Source organism: Oryctolagus cuniculus, chromosome 3 (assembly GCF_051225735.1).
Source record: "Oryctolagus cuniculus isolate XC-2025 breed Fujian yellow rabbit chromosome 3, ASM5122573v1, whole genome shotgun sequence".
NCBI classification, from domain to species: Eukaryota; Metazoa; Chordata; class Mammalia; order Lagomorpha; family Leporidae; genus Oryctolagus; species Oryctolagus cuniculus.
In genome coordinates this window covers 2660259-2680823 of record NC_142869.1, presented here as the reverse complement: position 1 = coordinate 2680823, position 20565 = coordinate 2660259, and the positions used below count along the sequence as shown (strand labels likewise).

Below are 20565 nucleotides of genomic sequence, written 5' to 3'. Positions count from 1 at the left end.
CGAGGGCTGCCTGGTCGTCCCGGACAAGGCCAGGGCTTAGCTGCAGTCATCTTTGCAGGCCGGAATGCCCTCCAGAGAAATCTCAGGGGCCCCATTCAGCATGGGTGCCGACAGCAGACAGGTGTGCCGGGAACCTGGGGTCGCGTGCAGTCTGCCCTCTCCCCGGTCTCCTCATTTCCGACGTCGTAACGCGGGCCTGGCGCTTGGCTTCTCTGAGGCGGTGTCTGCTCGAAGGTGCGCTACAGCCGACAGCAGAGCCTGCAGTGCTGCGGGCCCGGCTTTGCTCTGGCCCCGGCGATGCTTTGCCTCCTGCTCTCTGGGCTGGGGAGGGGGGGAGGTCTCATTAGGGGCCTGCAGGGAGTAGAGGTGCCCCCGCAGAGCCCAGGGTGCCCTGTCCCACGAGCACGGGCAGCAGTGTGGAAATGCATGTCCCCACCACGTCCTGCACGCTTCCCTCTTCACTTCCTGCCTAACTGTCTTTCCTTTCTGTCCCTAGAAATATTATGGGCTGGACACAAAATGGGGTGACATCGAGCAGTGGATGGTAGGCCTCGATTACAATTTTAAGACTTAAGCATGGCTTATAATGTAATTCTCACGCGGTTTCATTATGTAGATAGATTCCTGTTGCAACGTAATTTAATACGGAGAGGTTTTGTTCCGGAGATTTCTGTGTCTGGTCCCTGATTGTTTACGTCCCTGGGGGGAGCCTGCTTAGAAACAGACCTGGCCAGGCCTCCAGCCCGTGTGTCCAGCAGCAGCCGGCCGCTGGCGTCTCCAGGCTAGCAGTGTGGGGGGCTCCTCTCCCACAACCTCCCCAGTAATCTCGGGCAGAGGACTCGCCCTTATGGCTCAGGCTGGGCATGCGCCCCCCGGCTCGAGAGCTTTCCTGAAAACCCTCCCGTTACTGCCACAGCCTGCCAGAGGGCACAGTCGGCTCCGCCGCTTCCCTCCGGCTGCCCCGGCCCTCGGGCCAGCCTTTCTCCACCCTCCCTGCGGGGCCCTCCCGGCTCGTCGGCTCTGCCTGCTGCTCCTTGGTGAGAAAGTCCCTTTGCCGCCCCAGCCTGATCCAGAGCAGCCTTCCCAGGTCGCCTGAGCGCCTGCTCAGCCGACGGCACGCCTGGCCTCCTCGCCCTCGCTGGAGGCCCTGGCAGGGGAGCGTTTGAGCTGTCCCCTGGTGTGGAGGGTGCAAGGCTAATCCATGCCGCCCTCCTGCCCCTGAGGCGTGATTGGCCTTGTGGGCAGCCTGGCTCGTCCCTGATGCCTCCGATAACCCGGAGCGAGCTCCTCGCGTCTCGGATGCCTGCGTGTGATACAGAGAGTACGCTCCCAGTGTAGGAGAGCGCACACTTCCCGTGTGGCAGAAGCGCAGGTCGGTGGTGTCCGCCGTCACTGCGGGCTCGAGCGGCACCAGTCTTAAGATGCTGACGACAGACGTGACAGGGTGAGCAGGTGTGGTCAGAGGTAGACCCCAGCTTAGAGAACCCCAGTGTGCACGACTGTGTGTGCCCTGGAACCCACGAGACAGAGCAGACAGCCGGTAACTTGGCCGGGTCTCAGGGGGAGGCAGTCTACCTTCTGACTCCCCCAGGAGGAGGAGGAGGCTCTGCGTGTCGGGTCGGGGGAGAGCAGGTTAATTTAAGTGGCCGCTGGTCTGCCCCCGTGCACACTGGTTGCCGAGCCAGAATGAAGCAGGCCCATGGTTTCTGTTTCCCAGAGCCCCGCCCCTTCCCCCACTGTGTTCAGCGGAAGCCTGGAACCAAAGCAAAGCAAACGTTTGTGTGACACTGCGGCCAGGGATTCTGTGGGCGGTGCTGCGTGTGTGTCTGACCTTCCTCTGCTGTCTCCTCATTGCTCCGCTAGGAAGACAGCGAGCGCTGCTCCCGTAGGTCCAGAAGAACCGCATCGGTCAGTACCGTGTTTGTTTATCCCTCCCCGTTTGACGCGAGTCCGACGTGCACTTCTGGTGGCTGACATTTACGTGGTGCTTACGAAATAAATTAATGCTCTCCTACTACTGCTACTACGGGGGAACTCGAAAATGTTTGTGGAAAAAATAGAATTAAAGCCAAGTTTCCTTTGGTGCGACAAAATCTAAACTGCATGCATAGCTTTTCCATAATACGCATTTTCCATGAACTTTTTGAAAACCCCTCACGTTACCTAAACAAAGACCTGGACTCGGCTCTGAACGCTTTCTTGTACGGCTGGTGAGTAGCGTGTGCGTGTGAGAAGTGGTCGGGTGTTAACATAGTCCTCACTCTGGGAGTGCTTTGTTTGCTGTGACGTGCCCGTGAATAACTTGCATACTAACCACACGGAGGCTTATTTATACCTTGTGTGTTACCTGTGATGTAGACACCACCACGCCAGTGAAATTACTTAAGCCTGCGTAAACAGCCTTGTGCAGAGCGTGCCCAGCCCGATGGCCGGGGGCCTCGGCCCGCTGAGGCTTTCGGAGGCGGCCGCCTCCCTCTGAGGCCCGGGCAGGCCACGTCGGCTCCCACGTGTGTGCCGATTCCACTTCACGCTGCTTCCGTCCTTTCTCTCAATAGGCTTCTGATGAAGACGAGCGCATGTCAGTGGGTAGTCGCGGAAGCCTGCGGGTCAGTAAGCGGGGCCGCCACGGTGCATGGCATGGCGCGTGGGGGGCCCTCTGCTTCTCCCCCCTGCATTTGGAGTTCTCCCCCAGCCCCTCTGCTCCGACAGTCACTGCCCAGCAACCAAGATGCTTACTCGAGATGGGTGGGGCACCGCTCCTGGTTGCTGCAAGGAGACCGTTAACGTGCAGCGGGCGCTCTGGCTGTTACCTTCCTCCCAAGGGTGGCAGTCATCAGCTTTTGTGTCTGGCCACGTCCCCACGCTGCCCGTCCTTGGTCAACACGTGTCATAGCATTGTGGCTGCGAGGAACAGGAAGGGGACAGCTTGCTCCGTCCTGCACTACCTCTGCGTGCCCACTCACGTCCCTGCCCCTGGAGACAGTGGGAGTCACAGTTAAGGGGGCTGTAAGTTAGGGTCATCCCTGGGCAGCCCCGGGGGTGCAGGGCTGCTCTCGGCCACCTGGGGGGAAGGTGGACCTGGACTTGATGCCTGCGACCTGGGTCTGCCCTCCGCAGCCTCTCCGTTCTCGGCTCTGACGAAGCCTCTTCCTGAGGGCAGCTGCATGGCTGATAAACACAGACGTGTGTTTTTCCTTAAGCATTCCCAAGACTTGCGTCATTGTGCTTGAAACAGTGGTGCGTTTGGGGAAGCGGAGACCGGTTTTGCTGAGTGCGGTGACTTCCTGGTCTTAGCAACTGCAGAGGCTCCTGTCCTGTCTCCCACAGTGAAGTCGTCTGCCAGTCTGTGGCTTCTTAGCCTGCGCTAAGTGTGTGACTGATTTGGCTGCTTTTCCCACACGGTTGAGGTGTGTGATGTGTTGCCAGCGTGCCACAAACACAGCCACAGTGGTGCTGCCAGAAACTTAGGGTCCGAATGTGGAGCTGGGAGAAGTGCTGCCTGCTGCTGGGAGCTTTCTCCGTGTCAGCAGTGCCTCGGGGCTGTCACTGTGCCTTCCTCGCTGACCAGGACCTGATGCACTGCAGAGGAAGGGAGCTGCCTGCCCGAGCCCTAGGCCAGGCACGGACGTGACGGCTTTCAGGGAGCAGGAGGACAGTGTAGCGGGGACAGAGCGAAGACCGACTGTGGGGTTTGGAACCTGACTGGGTGGCAAGGGTGAGCGCAGAGCCCGATGAGAGGGAAAGCGGGAGGAGCAAGCAGAATCCAGATCCCAGGTGTGTCCTGGTCAGGCCCTCCGTCCTCCCGGCCCACTCACGTCTTCCTGGGAAAGCAGTTTCCACTTTCTTAAGATTCTCCGAGGGTCTCCTGACCCCACCACGGTGAAAACCATTGCAGTACTTCTGCTTTGTGACAGTACGCTCGCATGCCCTTCATTAGCAGTCACCTTAACTGGAAGCGAGTTGAATGGCTTTGCTGGGCGCCATCCTTTGCCTGCTGTTGACTGTATTTAAGGAATCTTGTAACACGGGGTGGGAGCAGCTGTCAGGCCCTAACACGCCGCCCTGCTCTTGCCCATCCTGTCTGTCACGGAAGCAGACAGGTGTAGAAACCCCGGGGCTTGAGGGTGGGGTGCTGGGGATGAGACGCCCAGAGATGCACGCCCAGAGCCGCTAAGAGGCTGCTCCGGGTCACAGTCCCCACTAAACTCAGTGACCAGGCCAGTCCTGCCGCCAGGGGCCCATGGGCCATCTGCTGTCCATGTGCTGGCCTGCCCGGAGCTCTGTCCTGTGCCGGCTGGTGCAGTCAAACACGGCAGTGCCCTGGAGGGAGTCACGTCTCACGACGTCTCCACGCAACATCGGTTTGTGCTGTTTTATAAATGTTAAGTCCCAGTAATAAATATCCCAGCTCCTACTGCTTGATTCTCAAAACTCCAGGTCCTCTTCACTCCACGGGCAGGGAGGATGAACACTGAAAAGGGCAGGAGATTTCGCTGTGCTGGTGTGGAAGTGCTCTCAGGAACTATCACAGGATATTACTTCTCCTCATGGAAGACATGACAGCAGTGCACCTGTTAACCTGTTCCCTGACATAATTAGCATGCATGACGTGGAGGAGGAAGTCGGATTGCACAGGCGACTTCAGACTTCATGAGTTAGAGCAGCCTTTGACGGGGCGTTTCAGTTAGTGACACTGGATTTCGCGGTAGCCGTAGGAGTCACGGAGGATGCATTTCTGCTAAGATTCTGAAGTCTGCTTGCTTTTTGCTTGCATGTTTTAGCTTTTAGTTTATTATTACTATTATTATTTGGCAACTCTTCTTTCTGTTCTTTTCCTCTGCCATCCATCATCCTTGTCCTGACAGTCGCAGCCTGACATGGAATATGGGCGTGCCCCTACCTGGGTGAGCTGTCAGGGGAGCGTGCTGTGCGGCCCCGCTGTGTGCAGTGACAGATGATAACCACGGGGTCCCCACTAAGCTCATGGCGCTTTTCTTAGAGGCCACATGCTGCTTCATCCAGCTACCAATTTATTGTTTAATTTTCGTTTTATCTGAAATGCAGACAGAGATCTTCCATCTGCCAGTTCAGTCCCCATTTTCCCACAACAGCCAGGGCCAGGAGCCCAGAACGCAATCCAAGTCTCCCACGTGGGTGGCATGGACCCTTGTACTTGAGCCGTCACCTGTTGCCTCCAGGGGATGCATTAGCAGGAACCTGGATCAGAAGTGGAGTAGCTGGGACTCAGGCCTCCGTCCCAAGCAGTGACTTAACTGCTGTGCCAGACACCTGCCCCCGCCCGCCAGTCTTCCCTGGGAGCTGTAAGGTCAGCAGGGCAGGGCAGCCTTTGGAGTGGACCCCACGCCCCCAGAGCCCCCTGGGCATAGCCTCGCGGACGGGCTCTGCAGTGGCTGGTGCTCGCCGCTCAGCCGTTGCAGCTGCCCCCACCCCGCGACAAAGGTGCTGTTTGGCTTTCGGGGAACTTGTGTCAGAGCAGGAGCTCCCAAAGCCTCCAAGTTTGCTTTAGAAGATGAGACAGGAAGTCCTTTTACTTGGTGAAAAATCTGTTATTTCCAATCTGTGTCCGTTCACAATGACGAGGCAAGCAGGCTCTCCTGCCAGGGAGTGGCCGTGAGGGGGCTCCAGGTCCCGTCACAAAAACGGAAGCTTCTGATTTACACTCGGAGCTGCTGCCCTTCCGTCTGCCTGTCTGAGAGTGTCCGCGCCTTCCGTGTTCTGGAAGCCTGTAAGCCGTGTGCTTACACGGAGGCAGCTCACCCCACCAGGAAGCAGAGCCGAGCAGGAAAGTCATCTGGGGCGGTGCTGCGCTCCTGAATTCCGTGACGTCGCGGTGAGGACTTGGCCTGAAGGCATTTTCTGCTTCATTGACTTCACTGCATTTCCAGGTTACTTAGCAAACTGCTACGCTAGGATGCACGTCGGGCTGAAGGGGGTGGTAAATACTACCACACGGGAGCCCTGAGGATGGAGAGCGCAGCCGAGGGAGTCGACCCAGGCTGCTGCACAGGTCTTAGCCTGACAGGGGAAGACTTGCTGGAGGCTGTGTGATACGATTCGGGAAGTGCCCTTCGCAGGATAACTGGCCGAGTTATCTAAGACCCTCCCAGCGGCCCTGACCAAGGACAGCGACCTCCAGGAACGGAACGCCTCCGTCCTGTAGGGCACGAGCCCAGCAGCGGTGAGCTCTTACTTTCAACTCCACGTGGGTTTTCAGAGCCAGTCTGTGAGGGATGGACACGTGTCAGTGGTCACATGATGGGGTGGACACCCGTGTCAGTGCTCACACGTTGGGGTGGACACCATGTTAGTGGTCACACGTTGGGGTGAACACTTGTGTTAGTGATCACACAAAGGGATGGACATGTGTTAGTGGTCACATGATGAGGTGGACACACGTGTTAGTGGTCACACGTTGGGGTGGACACACATGTTAGTGATCACACAAAGGGATGGACACGTGTTAGTGGTCACATGATGGGGTGGACACCCGTGTCAGTGATCACACAAAGGGATGGACACCATGTCAGTGGTCACATGATGGGGTGGACACCCGTGTCAGTGGTCACATGATGGGGTGGACACACGTGTTAGTGGTCACACGTTGGGGTGGACACCATGTTAGTGGTCACACAAAGGGATGGACACGTGTTAGTGGTCACATGATGAGGTGGACACACGTGTTAGTGGTCACACGTTGGGGTGGACACACATGTTAGTGATCACACAAAGGGATGGACACGTGTTAGTGGTCACATGATGGGGTGGACACCCGTGTCAGTGCTCACATGATGGGGTGGACACCCGTGTCAGTGATCACACAAAGGGATGGACACCGTGTCAGTGGTCACATGATGAGGTGGACACCCGTGTCAGTGGTCACATGATGGGGTGGACACACGTGTTAGTGGTCACACATTGGGGTGGACACCATGTTAGTGGTCACACAAAGGGATGGACACGTGTTAGTGGTCACATGATGAGGTGGACACACGTGTTAGTGGTCACATGTTGAACTTTGTTTTTACTTTCAGTCTCCACCCCCTTTTTAAATTGGCCTGAACGGCGTCAAGTGTTGTACTTGGAAGCCTCGCTTGCCTTTCTTGTTCTGTTTCCCATCTCTAATGCCCTTTGTGCTGTCTTTTGACTCCCATAGAAAAACAGTGTCTCATGTTGCTATAGAAATGGTGACAGCTGGCGTTTGGATGACCCTGTGAGTGTGGTGATGGCCCTGCATGCACGCTGGTCATTAATGTTCTGACCAGTCACCGTTGCCAGGACAAGGGCCGTCTTGGCAAAGCATTTACTCCTGTATCGTGTTTACCCTCTGTTACAAAATGCCTCTTGGTCTTGTCAGACTCTTACTGCACCTCAGAGTCACCTGGGGAGCTTGGTGAAACCCACACTCCTGGGCCTCACCCTGGGGTTCCTGGTGTCCTCTGTTGTGGCCAGGTGACCCCCACGCAGTGGCCTGCCAGTCCCTGAGACACGGCCTTGCAGCCGGTCACCGTCAAGGGAACAGGCCTGTGTACCATTTAAAGCCACACAGTAAAGAATGGTGGCTAAAGAATCGTGGAGAGCGGAGCTGCTGAGCCCCGGGGCCTGGCTTCAGATGAAGTTGAGGTTGGACTCTGCAGTGTTACGGCTCATTGTGGGCGCTCCTGCCCTGTTTGGCCACAAAGGCCCTCCCCGGCCCCCTAAACACAGCACAGACACCCAGGATCCAGCTCAGTGGTAGTGTGGAGGAGGCCAGCGAGGCCCTGGGGGCTTGGGGACACATTCCAGGAAGAGATTCCCCGTGGCAGAGTTTCACCCAGACCAGGACGGGTATTCCACAAAGGCTACAGTTTTTCCTGCGTTTCCATGGAGGCTGGGAAGGGTTAAGTGGACAGATCAGCAAGTGCATTGGCTCTCCTGGCTTCCACCTGCCCTCTGCCATGCTGGAGGCTCGGTGGGGCAGGAGGAGCCCGGGCACGCTCTGGGTCTGTAGGCAGCAGTGGACACCAGAGGGTCTGCCCAGCAGGGCGTTTGTCAGCAAGGTAACAGTCCCTGAGCACTGGGAGGCCTGAGCACCAGGATGGTATGTGGTCTCTCACGAGATAACAAGGAATAAGAGAAGGTCTAAACTGGCCGTTCTTGATGTGCATCTCCATATCACGCGTCTTGTCTGGGGAGACACAGAAGGAAATTCAGTGGAGTGAGGTTCCCCCCAGTCTCCAAAGGTTTTTACTCTTCAGTTTCAGAAATGTTCTACTCGTTTCCAAGTCTAACGCGGAAGGGGGCGTGTGTGCATTCTTGTGTTTCATCTAGAAACTTCAAATTAATTGTGGCTTCTGAGTTGACACGAAGGTGGCTATAGCTTGACAGCCAAGGTTTCCTGAGTCTGGATTTATAATCTCTAGAATCGGTTATTCTGTGTGACGTCATGGCTGTGAGAAAGCCCCTCCCCCACCCCCGAGTGAGGACCCACAGCCAGTACCCCACGTGCCAGGCGTCTTCCGCAGACGCTCGCTTCTCTGTCCACTCAGCATGTGCCGCGTGAGGGCAGCGTGCTGGGCGCTTGGGGCACTCACCGTGTTCTCGTGTACGCTGCATGGGGCTGTGTGACGAGTCAGTGACCGTGCACGTGTTCACAGCTGGGGAGGGGGTGCATGGGGCGAGGGCTCCCTGAGGTCCCATGGCAGGGCCCTCCCTTTGGAGCCAGCCCCGTCTGTGACCCCAGCGTCTCCGCCGTTCACACCAGCGTGCAGACGGCTCCTCCTCTTCCCGCCCCAGGACTGGGTCTCTTCCTCGGATGCACGACTGTTCTTGCTTGGAATCAGCAGAAATTCCCGCACGGATTAAGCGGAGCGTTTGGCTTAGCAGGCCCACGGGCCATATACAGCCCTCGAAATCACGTGGCCCGGCCCTGCCAAGGCGGGACTCGAAATTCAACAAATCCTTAGGCTAGTTTTTAAGTTGGTCATTTTGTATGGCCTTGAATGATGTCATAAATATCCAAGTGGCCCTTGGCAGCGAAAAGGTCCCTACCTGGGGCTGAGAACTGGGCCTGAGGGATGGTGGCCCTGTGGTCATTCTCCTCTTTTCTGGAGGACAAATTGTGAGATCACTATAGGATCTCATTTGGATTTCATCTGGAAAAATAAAGTGGGAAGACCAGGTGAATGAAAAAAAAAATACACGTTCCCATGCGGATCTTCAGCATTTAGTCACCGAAGGGTGGAGGCCATTCCTGAATCTCGGGAAGTGGCTTCCGAATGAGCCACAGTTCTCAAAGACAACCTGGACCTGGGAAGGGAAACTCATTGGCCCAGGTGGAATCCCCGCCCCCGGCCCAGCACCCAGGCCGCAGCACCGCTGTAAATCTGGACACGAGGGGCCACAGCTGCACTCCGCAGGGACAGGTGACTTGACCGCTGGCTTGAGGAGCTTGGTGGCGCTGGTTTCGTTTTCCTGAGTTGTGGCGGCACGGACGGGAGCATGGAGGCCGTCGACAGCTGTCAGGGTTCTGCTTCCTGGGGCTTGGCATCGCCGCGCTCCAGGGACAAAGCTCCATGTGTGCTCTGTGCTCCGCCTGCTCCTCGCTGGTTCCACCTGTGTCCTTGTCCTTGTACTGATGCACTTTCTCTCTTTTCTTCCATTGAAACAGACAAACGGTTACGATGCAGAGCTGTGTGGCGCACAGTCCCTGAGCAGAAGATCTGGCAGGGTTAGTAGTCAGTGCTGCGGTCTGTCTAACGGGCCCCTCTTCCTAGCACGCGGTAGAGAGAAAGGTAACGCTTTAGAGCTGGGGCACTCTCAGCGTGTCAGTATTCCAGTGGAGGAAGGCGATGTGGTAAGCGCCTCCGAGTTTAAAAATCCCGAATCAAAGACTGGGCCTGTGACTCCGCTGCCCGTGGTGCGTGCCTGGCACTGCCACAGCCGTTCACGGCTCCGGTCTGTAATGCTAGTGTTCGTCTTTAAGAAATACGCGGTACCCTGTGTTTTCCAGAGAGGGAAACGGAGGCCGAGGGTGCACATGGTCGAGGGTGGGCGGCAGGGGGAGCGGTGGGGAGGAGAAGAGAGGCAGAGCCTGGCTCTGTGGAGGGGGAGGGGGACATGGAGGCCTTGGGATTTACCAAGGAGGCGCTCACTGCCGGTGTCCACGTGTTGGACTGGACACGTGATTAAGCTTCAGGGTGCCGTGTGTTACATGATCTGAAGTCTTGCTGCTTCCTTGTTCTCTTTTGGTTGTAAATTTTTCTAACCGTGTAAAATACCATTTGTTTTAATGCACTTTATATATATTCACTCAAGGGCTCTGTTGGGTTCAGATGAGTGACACCGGCCCCTCCCCTTCCCTGCAGTGGGCTCACTTTCTGAAGGTGCCTGACAGGTGGCTGTTGCCTTCTCGTTCCCATGCCGCACTGACGACGCTATTATCATATTTCACCTAAGCTTCTCTCATCCCAGATTTTAGAAACCTCCGGGTTCGAAGGCTGTGTCCTCCATTGGTGTTTCTTTTTATGCTGGCACCTGCTGTGTGTTTGTAAAGCGACAGCACTCACGGATGGGAGCCCCCAGCTGGCCGTGTGTCTAGGCCAGAGGGTGACAGTTCTTACTGGGCTCAGCATTACGGGACAGGAACCCTCACCTCCCTCCCTGGAACATTCATGACCATTTTGCAACATTGAATCATAGTTCAGGGTTAGAAGTTACTTTAGAAGTTTTTTTTTTAAGATTGATTGATTGATTTGAAAGAGTTACAGACTGAGAGAGAGAGAGATCGTCCATCCGCTGGTTCGCTCCCCAGATGGTTGCAGATGGGGCAGATGGCCCCAGGGCTGGCTGGGCCAAAGCCTGGATCCAGAACTTTCATCCAGGCCTCCCACATGGGAGGAGCACTTGACCAGATTTCTGCTGATTTTCACAAGTGCATCAACAGGGAGCTGGATCGCAAGTGGAGCAGCCAGGACACTAACCGGCGCCCACACGGGATGCTGGCATTGCAGATGGTGGCTTTACCCATTACACCACAATGCCAGCCCCTTTAGAAGGTCTTTAGTGCCAGTTCTCCCTGGAGTATAGCCTTGACATCAAGCTGTGTAGTACATACAGTTTATGTTTGTAGTCTATGATTTTTGCGCTAATATAGCAAAAAGGCACTTTGTGATTTAGCTAAGATTCGAGTAATGCCTCCAGAAATCGAGAACCTGATTATAAAACGGCTCCCCACAGAATGAACTTGGCTATAAAGGGCTTTAATGAACCATCAGAGGCACAGCAATTGGAGAACGGGAGGGCCTGCCTGTGTCGGCGCCGCTCAGGTCAGGTAGCCCCAGGCGCGTTGCAGGGAGCAGCTGGCAGACATGAGCTCAGGACTCCACACTGCAGACCTGGGAGCAGGTGATGCCGAGAGGACTGCTGGTCACCTGGCCTGCACCCTGTATCTTCCTTGTAACTTTCACACCTGTGTTTTTGCTTGGATCTGGCTTTTTTTTTAAAGATGTATTTATCTATTTTTTAAAGACTTATTTATTTATTTGAAAGTCAGAGTTACATAGAGAGAGGAGAGGCAGAGAGAGAGAGGGAGAGGTCTTCAATTGGCCACAATGGCCGGATCTGCGCCCATCCAAAGCCAGGAGCCTTTTCCGAGTCTCCCACACAGGTGCAGGGGTCCAAGCACTTGGGCCATCTTCCACAGCTCTCCCAGGCCACAGCAGGGAGCTGGATCGGAAGTGGAGCAGCCGGGTCTCGAACTGGCGCCCATAAGGGGTGCCAGCGCTTCAGGTCAGGGCATTAACCCGCTGCGCCACAGCGCCAGCCCCATATTTATCTATTTGAAAAGATCACACACACACACACACACACCTTCCATCATTGGCTCACTCCCCAAAATGGCTGCCATGACCAGGGCAGGGCTGGACCTAGTCTCCCACGTGGGTGGCAGGAGCCCAAGCACTTACCCACCCAAGCGTAGCCCAGGGGAGCTCCACAAAGCCAGGCAGACCGTGTGCCCAGAGCGGAGACACCTTCAGGCATCAACCCCACGGCCAGTGCGCGGGGTGGCACCCGCACCCCCAAAGGCAGACAGAAAAGTCAGGTGTTTTCTCAATGGCCTTTCGATGTCCTTGACCTTGCCCCCACCCCGTCCCGTGTAGTCCTCATTAAAACGTCCCCAGAATAAGTGGCCCAGCCCCTGCTCCAGCCCCTGCCTCCCGATCCTCCCTGGACATCCTCCTGTGCCGCACTCGGTTGCCTCCTCCCCCTCTTCCCGCCTCATCCGTCTCCCTCTGCCAAGGGGGACCCCAGTGGTCCAGCAGCTCCTGGCCCCCTCTGCTGCTTTGCCTGATCTCCAGCCACCTGCCTGTGCCCCCTGCCTCCTATAATGATAAAACCCTCACTGTTATGACCCTTTTGTCCCCCAACAGGTGAATTTTAACTGAAGATCAGTTGGAAGCACCCAAGAATTGTGGGTTGTAACATCTTGAAATGAGTTTGGATATTTTCATGATTCAAGGGGAGATGTTGCAATTGCAGGGGGCAGGCACTTAGAAAACTTCATTCCCTCCTCACTTTCTTTTTTTTTATTATTAAAGATTTATTTATTTGTTTGAAAGGCAAAATCACAGAGAGGCAGAGGCAGAAAGAGAAAGAGAGAGAGAGGTCTTCCATCCGCTGGTTCACTCCCCAGATGGCCACAACGGCCAGAGCTGCGCTGATCTGGAGCCAGGAGCCAGGAGCCTCTTTCAGGTCTCCCACGTGGGCCCAAGCACTTGAGCTATCTTCCACTGCTTTCCCAGGCCTTTAGCAGAGCTGGGTTGGAAGTGGAGCAGCCAGGCCCAAACCGGTGCCCACGTGGGATGCCGGCACTGCAGGCGGCATCCTCACCCGCCACACCGCAGCGCCAGCCCCATCCGCCAGCGGACGCCTGCTCTAAAACAGAAGCTGGTGTTGGGGAACCCGCACTGAGGCAGTGACCTGCAGATGGCGCTGTGTAGCGCGTACTCAGGTGTGAGTTACTCTCCCACGTTCAGATTGTATCTGACTCAGCTTCAGTTCATGACGAGAACCTGCATCCCGAGGGCTAGAGGCCAAAACGGGAGCTGGCCCAGTCAAACACGCACCCCAGGGCTTTCCTGGGTCCCTGGCACCATGCTCTGGCAGCTCTGGGCCCACCCTCAGCGTTCTGGCTCTAGCTGATCTCTGCAGGCACCTTGTCCCTTCCTGCACACCCCCTTGTCTTTTTTTTTTTTTTTAAGATTTATTTTATTTATTTGAAAGGGAGCATTAGAGAGAGGTAGACACACACACACAGAGAGAGAGAGAGAGAGAGAGAGAGGTCTTCCATCCACTAGTTCACTCCCTGCATGGCCATAACAGCTGGAGCTGAGCTGGTCCGAAGCCAGGAGCTTCTTCTGGGTCTCCCACATGGGTGTAGGGGCCCAAAGACTTACTCCATCCTCTGCTGCTTTCCCAGGCACCTTAACAGGAAGCTGCATCAGAAATGGAACAGCCAGGACTTGAACCCAGTGCCCATATAGGATGCTGGCGCTGCATGCTGGGGCTTTAACTGGCTGCCCCACAGTGCCAGTGCCTACACCCTCTTGTCTTGGTCCATCTCACTCAAGTACAGTAAGAAAAGGTGTCACTCAGGTCCAGGGCTCCCGGCTATTCAGGACTGCCCTAGTCGGGAGCAGATCCTGCACGGGACAGCGCACTGGCTGCACGTGGCCGGCGGTCTGCTGCCGTCTCTCTGCACAGAGTGGGTGGCTTCTGCATGAGGCATGTCCTCCAACATCTGGAACATGTCCCAGGATCTGTGTTAGATTCTCCCTGTTGCCCTAGGCCTCCCGCACCCCCCACCCCCACCTCCTCTGAGGTCCCTTTGCTGTGGCTTGTTCAAGGCGTAGGAAGGACAGCTCCGGCCGTGGGGTCCAGCAGGGGTGCTGTCCAGGCACTCATCTTCCAGGGCCGAGCTGTTCTCCTGTTCTGCCCACAAGGAAGCCTGTGGCCACCCTTCAGGGATCCTTTCATTTGATGCTGCGCAGACTTGTGCCACCCAAAACTGTCTGAGATGCAAATTCATCATGTGACTACCTACCCAGGAGGCCACACAGCCAGGGGGTCGTCTCCCCCAGATACTTGGTCCAGAAACGATGTCCCTTACCCAGGAGGCCACACAGCCAGGGGGTCGTCTCCCCCAGATACTTGGTCCAGAAACAGAGGCCGATGTCCCTTACCCAGGAGGCCACGGGACCAGGGTCGTCTCCACCAGATACTTGGTCCAGAAACAGAGGCCGATGTCCCTTACCCAGGAGGCCACAGGACCAGGGGTCGTCTGCCCCAGATACTTGGTCCAGAAACAGAGGCCGATGTCCCTTACCCAGGAGGCCACGGGACCAGGGGTCGTCTGCCCCAGATACTTGGTCCAGAAACCATGTCCCTTACCCAGGAGGCCACGGGACCAGGGGTCGTCTGCCCCAGATACTTGGTCCAGAAACAAAGGCCGATGTACCTGCGGTTCTTAGTTGGGAGTTCTGCCCACCCAGCTTCACAGCCGGAGCTCACGCTGCAGAGACCTTGTTGTCGGAGTTAAATCCGAGGGTTTCTCCCTTCTGTCGGTGATCTGGTCACAGGTCGTGGTTTTCCTTAACTGCCCTGGCCGCCTGCACTTCCCTCCTCATCTCCCCTCCCCATGATAGGTGCGTGTCCTTGTTTCCCGTGGAAGACGGTGTCTGGGTTTGTGACCCTGCTGTGACGTTGAGGCATGGCGTGGGTGTGAGCCCCCTGCCCCCTCTCCCACCTGTTTCCTCTGATTGCAGGGCCCGTCCTGGTCCAGCCTCGACCCTGGCCTCCCCGCTGGTGGCCTTGCTCCCAGAGCCCTGTCTGCCTACCCTGGAAGCCGGGTCTGTTCCCTGTTTGACCGCACTTTCCCTCTCTTTCCTGCGCGTCGCGGGTCACGTGGGGTGGATGCTCCAGCCTCCTCTATATGAAGTCCACAGGGCAGATCTTAGCGGCTTCGCTGCCTTGACTTCTTTTGCCCGGCCTCTTCTCAATTATTTTTTTAAGTGTCTAAAATAATCTAGGACCTAATATAGAAGAAAAGACTTGAGGAAGAGGAGGGTGCCATTAAACAGATATTTTCAAAAACTCAGGGCCAAAAAGTTGGTCTCTTGGGTCTCTCCTCCTTTTCCAGCAATTGTTCCCCATTTGGGGTTTGATTTGTTTTTTTAAAAAAATATTTTTCTCCTGTGAATGTGTTCAGGAAGCAATTTGGAAGGGTTTTGCGCAGTCTGCCTGCTCCATCCTAGAGAAGTGGCCTGGGCAACAGGACGGTGCCGTTTCTGTGGCTCTTGCCGGTTTCCTGTTTGTGCAAGGCCAGGTTCAGGTCCGGCTGAGGTGCCTGGAAGTCAGTGTGAGAGGCCCCAGGGCAATCATATTCGGGAGGTTGACCCGTATCCCCCTGGTGTGTGGACTGGAGTGGCCGAGTGACTGTTGCCCAGCCCCGCCCTGCAGCCTGCTTCCGGTGTGCAGTGAGGTCTCTGCACCAGCATGTTCCCCAGCTTGTCCCAGCCCCCGGCCAGGGCCGCCCTTTCACAGGGAGGCCAGCTCTTCCAGAAGGACCAGCCCGGCTGGCCGGAGCAGCCCCACAGCCCTGGGGTGTCTGGACGGCCGCTCCGACTGCTGTGCCGCCCTCTTCCCGTGTGGACACTGTGTGTGAAATAACCCCAGGAGCTGAAGTAACCTGGGTTGGTTGGCATGGTTGGTGGTGGTGACCTTGTAACAAGTCCATCTCGTTCCCAGCGCTTTCTTCCAGGAATGCCTCAAAAGAAATGACTAGCGGGCAGTGCGGTTCAGATGTTGGGAGAGTTTACTATTTAAAGTTAAACTCCTTTCCTAGCTCTCTGGCTAACTTTCCGTTAGCCTCTGCTTCGCTGGGAGTGCAGTGCCAGCCAGCTGCCCTTCCCTGCTGATCGCGGTGACCTGGCTGCCATGGGAACTGCGGCCACCCCGGCGGCCTTCTCGCTGCTGCCGGTCGCGGTCTCTTCAAGGCTTTTAAAACCTGCCATTTGCTCTCCTCCTGCAGCCCTCCTGCCTGTCCAGCGCCGCCTGGCCTGCGGGGAGTCACAGGGTGCGTGTGTCTCCCATTCTGCCGGGGGATTGCAGGTTGCCACGGAGCTTACAGGAGCCCTGGGCGCTGTCAGCCCCCTTTGGCCAGATGTGGGTTTTACCCCTGCTGACAATGCCGGTCTGTTCAGCATTATTAGGAAAGATGGCTTTTAGCGCCCTGGAAAGTGTAACGGATGCTAACGCTGCTACTGTATTACCCCGGGAATTTCTAGTTTTAGATACAGGGACTTCGGCTTGCAGGAGTCTTAACACTAGATATTCAAAGATAGCGGAAATGTGTTGTCAGTAGCTGTGAGTTTCCATCAGATTGCTGGCTTATGAGTCAGGTACACACATGGCTGAGCAAACCAGTGTGTTCTCATGGAGAAATGAGTGGAATTAAAGTTCTTTTAAACTGGACAAAGTCTGACATCGCTATGTGTGGCACTGTAAGCTCCTGGTCACCCACTGTGATTAACAGCATTTTCTAATTAATCAAATATTCTGTCTTCTAGTTAGCAACTTCTACAGAGTTCTAAATTATTAAAACCATTAAATAAACATGATTTAATTTTTTTTGCAAAGCCACATTGCATGGAGGAATTCTTGAGAGATCACATAGGAGGATACCACCGTGTTTCGGTTATCTGCTTGTTTTAAATCTGGATTAACAAGGGTTGACTTAGCATGGAGTGTCTGTGGGAGTGATAGATCTCAGTGTTCTGTCGGGTACTGCACATGAGCCAGCAGCCGCTGACACTCCTCTCGACTTCCGCCCATGTCCGTGCGGTGGTTTCCAGCCGGCCTGCATGGTGATTTTCAGGTGTCGCTGGCACGTGTCCCTCTCCGTACATTCTCAGGGTTTTCTGGGAGCGCTCGGGCGGGAAGGGCTCCCCTCCTGACTGTCCGTTTTGGTCGCAGGCATCCGTGTTTGACGACAGCAGCCTCACAAGGGCGCGACGGGGCAGCGGCGGCGGCTCCTACGCTGTAAGGCACTGTCTGTGTTGCCCACACCTTCCCGTCTGCTGCATGGCTCTGGGGTTGCTCACTGGGTGGGGTGCGGTGCAGCCACGGGAGGGCATGGCGGCCGTAGGGAGCGAATTGTCTCCTCTCCATTGTCTGTTGAGATAAAGCCCTGGATGATGTGAGCCGTGGGATGCTGGTGGCTGTTTAACGTCCTCGCTCAGTTTGCACCAGGGTCAGGGGGAGTTACCTTGACGGAGTTCTCTGCTCTGTTTCCCTGCACCTGCTGATCATCCTGACAAATAGTGAAGGGGTCTGAAGATAACACAAGGGGACAGAAGGGAGTTCAACAGGCCACGGATTATTTTGCCTCTGGATAATCATGGAAGATGAACAGATTTTTTTACAAAGCTTTATTTATGACCACAGCAGCCAGCAGCCAGGACTGGGCCAAGCGGGAGCCAGGAGCTTCTTCCAGGTCTCCCACATGGGTAGCAGGGACCCAAGCACTTGGGCCATCTTCCTCTGCCTTCCCAGGCCATTAGCAGGGAGCTGGATCAGAAGTGGAGCTCCTGGGAGTCGAAACATCGCTCTGATACGGGATGCTGGTGACGTAAGCAGAAGCTTAATCCTCTGTGCCACAGCACCAGCCCCAAGATGAACAAATTTAGAGACAGAATACTTTAAATGTGTGGTCTTTGGACTTCTTTCTTCTAAAGTTATAGACTCAGTTATCACAATGAAGGGAGTAGCTGTACAGCAGACGTCTGTTGATTAGTGAGTGAGAACAGTAATAAAGTAGAAGACTGGGATCGCGCCTGTGGCAGCGCAGAGGCCCAGCTGCCTGGCCTGGGTCCGTGGAAGCGGAGCGTTCGGCCTCCGTCGATGGTGGAGGAGCCCACAGTTGAAATCAACTGGCTGCCTGATGGGCCAACTCCCGTTTTATGATGTACTCTGCTGTTTCTCCACTGTCATAGCTACTCAGTTTCTACAAAGTTGATCAAACCTGTAATTTTCTTTTAAAAAATGTAACTTTCGTGACTATCAAATCTTAAGTTGACCCAGCGTCCATTTTTGCTGGCATCTGGTTAAGCCTTGCTCCACTTTGGTATCGCGTGGGTCGTTTAATGTGGTGGAGCTAGCTCACTCACTGGGTGAAGTATCTCCCGGCTCTGAAACATTGCTGGAGGTACTCGAAGGCTCATAAACCGTGCCGAAGCGTGAACTGGCCCTGGCCCAGGACAAGCGCAACTAAGTGATGTTCTTTTATCAGAAAAAGGCAGAGCGTACAGTGCTTTGAGAGGGGACTTCTCCCTGGCCCTGGGTGAGTCCTGGCAGCCTGGGCGGCACCTGTGGTGTCTGGCAGGAGGGCGTCTCGTCCGTGTCCTTGTAGGTCACTTTGGGAAGGCCTCTGGGGGTGGCCAGCCCTCAGGGTGGTGCTGGTGGCTTTTTCTGGGCAGAGATGTCTGCTTTCAGACTCTGCGGGAATTCCCTGGGAGGAACGGCCAGAGCCGCGTTAAGGAAAAATTCCTGCCACACAGACGGGGCGCCAGGCCCCCAGCGCTTCACTGCCCTGCAGAGGGAGCGCTGAGTGCAGTGCCTGGAGCAGATGGTGTCCTTGAACCTGGCGGACTTCCTCGGCAGCAAAGTAGCATCCTGAGGAGGGGGCGGGACAGGAACAGGGAGGTCCCTGCACCCCTGCCCTCTCTCATCTCGTCCCTGAACTTGGTCAGCACCCTTCGGGGGGATACTAAGTGTCTTTCGTTTCTGGGCGAGCCGCTGTGGGGTGGCCACGAGCAGCTCCCACTCCAGGTGGCTGTGAGGAGGCTGTGTCTTAGGCCAGGGGAGGACCTGGCCCCACCCTGAGGCATCAGCTTCAAGTTGCTGTGACCTCAGGCCCTGGGCTGACCGCGAGCTGTGTAGAACGGTGACCCCACATTGGGGCACTGCCCCCCCTCCAGGGAGAGCTGATGCCTTTGTGTGAAGCGAGCGTGCAGTTGTCACCATGGCTCCGCACGTGGCCAGTGGATCCAGGAGCTGAGAAAGTGGCCTTGAGAGGAAAAGCTGTGTCCCTGGCACCTGCGTGTGGTCCCTGTCGCTCCCTGCTGCCTTGTCAGAGCAGGCATGCCCACTGCCCTGTCACACCCACTGCCTGCCACGCCCACTGCTCTACCACGCCCACTGCTCTTCCATGCCCACTGCTCTGGCATGACCACTGCCCTGCCACACCCACTGCTCTACCACACCCACTGCCTGCCACGCCCACTGCTCTACCACGCCCACTGCTCTTCCATGCCCACTGCTCTGCCACGCCCACTGCCCTGCCACGCCCACTGCCCTGCCACGCCCACTGCTCTGCCACGCCCACTGCTCTGCCACGCCCACTGCTCTGCCATGCCCACTGCTCTGCCACGCCCACTGCCCTGCCACGCCCACTGCCCCACCACGCCCACTGCTCTGCCACGCCCAGTGCTATGCCACGCCCACTGCCCTGCCACACCCACTGCTCTGCCACGCCCACTGCCCTGTCACGCCCACTGCTCTGCCATGCCCACTGCCCTGCCATGCCCACTGCTCTGCCATGCCCACTGCTCTGCCACGCCCACTGCTCTGCCACGGTCACCTGCCCAACCAGAGAGGAAGCTGTGGCTCGAACTCAGAGCTTCCAGGCCTCCGTCAGCCACGTGACTGCAACACATAAGGTGGCCCACGGCCCATGGGGGCCTGGACTTGACGCTTGCTCCAGTCAGGGTGGGTGGCCCGAGAGCTCTCTGTGCCCAGGCAAACTTGGGTCAGCAGTCAGCTCTGGTACCCACAATCCCTCATGTCTTTGCAAACCAGGGCACAGCATGAGAAGCTGTCAGGGTTTGTCCACAGCGGGAAGCGAGCCTGTGTCTCGTATCCGTGAACCCGAAGGTGAAATCCTGCCCTAAGCACTGACTTCAGGATTTTCCTTTACTCTGAGCCATAAAGCTGAGAGGTGAGGCTCCGTGGGGCAGCCGTGTCTTGCCTCTGGTGTGGCCCCAGAGGCTCGCCGGAGCACCTGTCCCTGGGATAAAGGAGTGAGTGTGCATTGGCTGAGCCAGGACAGCTGGCCCATCTGGCCTGCAGCCCTGTGGAACATTCAGGACGTTTAGCTAGCATTCGACGGCTATCTCCAGTCTACCACGGAAGGCGCTCGTTCATTCCACAAACCTTTCCTGAGTGTGCCAGGCCTCAAGGGGCCCCTGGACAGTCATCAGGAAGCAAAATGGACAGCCTACCTCAGGTGGGGGTGGGGGTGCATCTTGGTGTGGAAACAGGCAGACTAAGAGGTGGCATTTGCGATGAGAACCATGGTACCCTGAGGAGTCCCGGGTTCCTTGTAATTTGCAAGAAACATGCACCTGTAGTTCTCCGTGAAGTTCCTGGCATCCTGCAGCGGCCCAGGGACTGGAGGGGCAGGGCCTTCAGCCACAGGTCTGCTTGGGTCTGCTTCAAAGGTGCTCTCCT

General features: G+C 56.4%; 1 protein-coding gene across 50 annotated transcripts in view; it reads left to right on the top strand.

Annotated features, from left to right (window-relative positions):
- LRRFIP1 (LRR binding FLII interacting protein 1) overlaps window positions 1-20565 on the top strand; it is a 129223-nt gene that overhangs the window by 70407 nt on the left and 38251 nt on the right. For 10 of the 50 annotated variants that reach the window (XR_016231325.1, XR_016231326.1, XM_089328852.1 and 7 more), the window contains exons 4-11: window positions 497-544; window positions 1864-1908; window positions 2556-2606; window positions 4866-4904; window positions 9668-9727; window positions 14823-14906; window positions 16088-16132; window positions 17032-17097. The exons of 17 other annotated variants lie outside the window; for them this stretch is intronic. Coding sequence is in view for 31 of the 33 variants with exons in the window: in XM_089328852.1 (XP_089184978.1) it covers window positions 497-544; window positions 1864-1908; window positions 2556-2606; window positions 4866-4904; window positions 9668-9727; window positions 14823-14906; window positions 16088-16132; window positions 17032-17097 (438 nt within the window). In the remaining 2 variants the exon portion in view is untranslated. The remainder of the gene's footprint in view (window positions 1-496; window positions 545-1863; window positions 1909-2555; window positions 2607-4865; window positions 4905-9667; window positions 9728-14822; window positions 14907-16087; window positions 16133-17031; window positions 17098-20565) is intronic. 23 more of the 50 variants (XM_070069992.2, XM_070069996.2, XM_089328854.1 and 20 more) reach the window with 6 other exon arrangements.